This window comes from Trachymyrmex cornetzi, unplaced genomic scaffold, assembly GCF_001594075.2.
Source record: "Trachymyrmex cornetzi isolate Tcor2-1 unplaced genomic scaffold, Tcor1.1 scaffold2610, whole genome shotgun sequence".
In the NCBI taxonomy this organism is placed as follows: Eukaryota; Metazoa; Arthropoda; class Insecta; order Hymenoptera; family Formicidae; genus Trachymyrmex; species Trachymyrmex cornetzi.
The window spans coordinates 43,690-45,475 of record NW_017297282.1 but is presented as its reverse complement, the minus strand read 5'-3'; the positions used below and the strand labels follow the sequence as shown (position 1 = coordinate 45,475).

At 41.1% G+C, this 1,786-nt stretch overlaps 1 protein-coding gene across 1 annotated transcript in view; it reads left to right on the top strand.

Annotated features, from left to right (window-relative positions):
* Positions 1-1,152: 1,152 nt before the first annotated feature.
* The window catches only part of LOC108761741 (coiled-coil domain-containing protein 39), a gene marked incomplete at its 3' end in the record, with an annotated part of 25,352 nt that continues 24,718 nt past the window's right edge, over positions 1,153-1,786 (top strand). The window contains exon 1 of the mRNA XM_018508454.1: positions 1,153-1,251. Within this exon, the coding sequence (XP_018363956.1) occupies positions 1,153-1,251 (99 nt within the window). The remainder of the gene's footprint in view (positions 1,252-1,786) is intronic.

Sequence of the window (1,786 nt, the reverse complement as noted above, 5' to 3'; positions counted from 1 at the left end):
ATATGTATATATATATATATATATATATATTAGAAATTTAAATGCCTATTACAGTCAAAGCTGGATCTTCTTTGTTTTAAAATAATTAAATCTTGAATTACTAATATATACTATACAGGGGATCTCATTTTAAATGATCCAGCCAAAGGGTGGCACCCAATTGGACACGGCTCAATTGGACACGAGCCACTCACAGCGCTTGAGACTACAAAGCTCCTAAGCATCGGTCGCTGCGATTGGTGGTGTCCAATCGAGCCGTGGTAAATCGGGATCACCCCCAGCCAAATATCTCGAAAACTAAACCCAGTAGACAAAAATGTTTCAGACAAAAGATATTTGACTCGAAGGGGGACATAAGATGGTGCCATCGATTTGACCTTCGATAGTCCTCTGAAGGTCACGTGGAGGTCACCTTTAATTTATTAAATGGAAACCCTTATTCCTCATTGCACATTCTTACAGTTCATCTCGAGAGCTTTCCAAAACACTATAATTAAGTTACTTTTCGTTAAGTACTAGTTAAGTTATAAAGCAAGATCGGGACTGACCCGGCCGATTAAAGCAATATCGAGACTGATCCGGTCGACTAAAGCAAGATCGGGGCTGATCCGGCCGACTACAGCAAGATCGGGGCTGATCCGGCCGACTAAAGCAAGATCGGGGCTGATCCGGCCGACTAAAGCAAGATCGGGGCTGATCCGGCCGATTAAAGCAAGATCGAGACTGATCTGGCCGATTAAAGCAAAATCGGGGCTGATCCGGCCGACTAAAACAAGATCGGGGCTGATTCGGCCGATTAAAGCAAGATCGGGACTGATCCGGTCGATTCATATCAGAATCTAGTTTTCATGTGAAATGATTATGAGTGTATCTTAATAAGTGTTCGAATATCTGTCCATTATTATCCACACATACTTGAACTCGACGTTCAAAACTGTCAACCGTTGATAAAAGTATATTTCTTGGAATGCTACGGCAGGCAAGAGTTATACGCTCCATCATATTCTCTCTTGTTGTGAGTGTTTTTGAATATACTACGTTTTTCAAATATCCCCATAAAAAGAAATCTAGACTTGACAAGTCTGGAGATCTATGACACCGTGACACTGGTCCACCGCGTCCTATAGTTCTACCTGGGAATGTGAGATCTAAATGGTTTCTAACTCTTCTACTCCAGTTGGCAGGCTCACGATCCTGGTTGAAAGAACCTACGTTGTCTTGTATCCAGATCGATATCTTCAAGCAACACCGGTAATCTTTGTTGTAGAAAGTGTAAATACTTATTACCATTCACATTTTCGTCAAAGAAATAAGGGCCGATAAGGTTTCCGTTTAATATGCCACACCATACAATGAGGCGATGTTGATGATTAACTTCTCTATATCAACGTGGATTTTCAACAGACCCAGAAAATAATGAGAATTATATCGATTTAATTGTCCAGTGTCGTGAAAAGTTGCTTCGTCACTTAATAAAACAAATCTGAAAAATGTTCGATCACGATTTAACATTATTTGTGCCCACCCACAAAATTCTAGTCTTTGTTGAAAATCATTGAGTGTTAATTGTTGTGTCAAAGGGATATGGTAAGGATAGAAGTTATGAGTGGTCAAGATTCTGTGACTTGTTGATTTCGGAATACCTAATTCTCTTTCGACTTGCCTCGTTGACACGCGTGGATTATTAGCTATCATTCCCAATACGGCAAGCAGTGATGCACATTTGGCTCCACAGCAACACGGAATCCAGCCCCACCACTTTTACCCCCACCTACCGGCATCGAGT